At 41.6% G+C, this 2,935-nt stretch overlaps 1 protein-coding gene across 1 annotated transcript; it reads left to right on the top strand.

The window, feature by feature from the left end:
* The first annotated feature begins 461 nt into the window (after positions 1–461).
* On the top strand, positions 462–1,022 carry LOC130673399 (uncharacterized). Its single transcript, XM_057478388.1, has one exon. It carries the CDS (start codon positions 462–464, stop codon positions 1,020–1,022), a length of 561 nt encoding a protein of 186 aa, XP_057334371.1.
* The last annotated feature ends 1,913 nt before the right edge of the window (positions 1,023–2,935 follow it).

The raw sequence follows: 2,935 nt of genomic DNA, 5'->3' as shown, positions 1-2,935 counted from the left end.
GCTTAAAAGAACGATCCTGAACTTCGAGATCTTCTTAGCAACGCAGCAACGTCACTACAGTGGCAACGAATTGTCTACAACGACCACCCGGCTGCAGTTTATTGTGATGTTTCATCAGGTAAACCACGTCTATACGTTCCTGGTCAACTTCGAAAGAAAGTTTTCGACGCGTTGCACTCTCTGGCACACCCTGGTACCAGAGCATCTCAGAAACTTGTGAGCAAGCGCTATGTTTGGCCATCAATCCAGAAAGATTGTCGAGAGTGGGCCAAAGCTTGCATAAATTGTCAACGAAACAAGATTTATCGTCACGTGTCATCACCTCTCGCACGTTTCGAATTACCGACGCAATGTTTTGAGCATATTCACATCGAATTAGTCTCTTTACCAGTATCTGGTAAAGAAGCCGTGGCACTTAAAAACGGTGACGCAGATACTGTCGCACTCGCGCTGTTTAGAGAATGGATCGCAAATACGGTGTACCCACTAGAATAACGTCCGACCAAGGAGGACAATTCAGATCATCGTTGTTCCAATCTTTGAGCAAATTATTTGGCATAACACATTTATTAACGACGCCGTATCATCCTCAATCCAATGGACTGGTGGAACGTCAACACCGGCAACTCAAGGCCGCATTGTTGTGTCACGACGACACGTGGTATGACGCGCTACCCGTCGTCTTACTTGGTCTACGAGCAGCCTGGAAAGAGGATATTCAAGCTACTCCAGCCGAGCTTGTATACGGTGAGCCAATTCGTTTACTAGGTGAACTATTAGTTCCATCAAAGAAACACGCAAATGCTGAAAGTGTTTTACGTGATTTAAAATCATTTTTCAATAACTTGGCATCGGCCGAAACCTCGCGTCATGGAGAGCGTTCTGTTTTCTGTTTCAGAGACCTCAACACTTGTTTCCACGTACTGGTGCGAGTTGGACAAATTGGACCATCATTTTCAGCTCCGTATGAGGGCCTGTACGAAGTCGTTGCGCGACACAATAAATATTTTATCGTCAACTAGAAACGCACAAATACTGCAATTTCCATTGACTTAAACCTGTCTATTTCATGGCCGACGACACATAAAATTATTAAATTTAATTTTTTTTTTGTTTATTATTGATTGGATTCTCTTTAGCTAGTACTTTCCTCACAACGTAGCACACTTTCTCAGAGTTCGTTATTAACTTAATAATTGATATTTTTTATTATTATTGTTTTGCATTGTAATTATTTCTTATTATTTTTCATTTGTAAATAAGCATCATATTTTTTTTTCAAGAGGAGAAATATCTGTAGTGACTACGTCACTACGGATATTTCTAATATTCATAATTTTGGATAAGTCCGTCAATTATCGATCGTCATCGATCGCCGAATATTTCCCCCACGCGGATCTAATATTCAGTAGCAACAGTACACGGTACAGTACACACGTACAATAGAGAGATACACGGCAACTAGCTAACACGTATCCAATGCAACAGCATTACCTTGTATTATATCATTCATTAAATAAAACTAATTATTTATTATTTTGTTAACACTAATAATTGGAGTCAGATAAAGTTATTTAACGTAGTGATTAAGTTCCACGAACCTTATTCCAGTCACTACATATATATGTGTACGTGCGTGTACGTATGCGTGCACTTTGGTGTAAAGTGTATCTAGGAAATAAACTATGACGTCATGTCGCTTACTTCGTCTAAACGACTTATGACTATCGAATACTATTCCCTGAATGCACAACTCTGACTTGGATTAGTCAGTCAAAAAGTACAAAAAGATAAAAGCGGGATAAGCGGTCTCATATCCTAGAGCTCCTCGAAAGCCTGTGGACCGTAGGGCCAAACAGGCTGAGAGCTGTGCTACAGGGAAAAGTCTGAGAAACTCAGGCATCAACTCCTGGTTGAAGGTGTTAACCTCAAGGTCAGGGACTTCGGTTCTCACTACTTAGGAGTTGATGGTTCCGACAGTCCGGGGTTAGTACCACCTGCCTGAGGACGACCACTGGGCGGAACTTTGCTGATATAGGTTTCAAAGTCCGAGTACAGGCCCGGGCTTCTTGAGATTGTGAGTTCGTGCTGAAGCTTAATACTAAATCTTAAATTAATAACAAGGGTTTAAAACTCTTAAAGAAGGATAACTCTCCCCAATAAGACCACGGGGCTAAGAGAAGTAATGCACTGAGGTGTGTGTGGGTGCGGGCGCGGGCGCGCATGTGGGTATTAATCAATGAACCATGTTCATCCAAAACTGGCATAACTTACAAACCCTACAAATTTTTTTCCTTAAAAAGATAACTTTGATTGGTTATCAAAGTGAAGTGTAGTCCAATCTTGTGGGCCAAGGCGCTACACAAGCCGGAGTGACTACACATGCGATAGTGGAGCAAAGACTTCAAAAGAATACTACGATTCTGTGGACTCAAGCAAGTTACACAGACCTGAGAGAGTATTCAATCGAATGTAAAGAGGCTCAAAAACCTCGTATAGTACCACAATCTTGTGAACCCATTAGGGTTACACAGGCCGGAGCGGGTACTTCTCAGCCGTCCCAAATCTCTTCCTTAAAAAGAACAACCTTTGAGTTGAAAGAAGAAGCGAGGGTCAGGTAAGGCATTCTACTTCATTACTTCCACGCAAATAATTCTGGTGAAAGTAACTTAGGAGAAGAATGTTTACTTCGGAGGCTTTTATAGGCCACCCCAATCCGAAAATGGGCATGTTATAATTTGTACTTGTACAACGCTGTAGACCTTTGTTACGGAAACTATGAGCAGGAAGTAATTTTGTGGAATGTAGCAGCTTATATGCAAGTATGTCTCTAGTGGGGCAGAGCAGAACGCATATCGGCTTGAGAAGGTAGCCCAACGCTGCCGACCCAAAAAGTGATGCCAATCACTCAAAATCAATGGAAAAATTTGAATGA

The sequence above is a fragment of the Microplitis mediator genome, chromosome 8 (genome assembly GCF_029852145.1).
Source record: "Microplitis mediator isolate UGA2020A chromosome 8, iyMicMedi2.1, whole genome shotgun sequence".
NCBI classification, from domain to species: Eukaryota; Metazoa; Arthropoda; class Insecta; order Hymenoptera; family Braconidae; genus Microplitis; species Microplitis mediator.
Note: the sequence above shows the minus strand (reverse complement) of the source record. Positions and strands in the feature narration are given on the sequence as shown.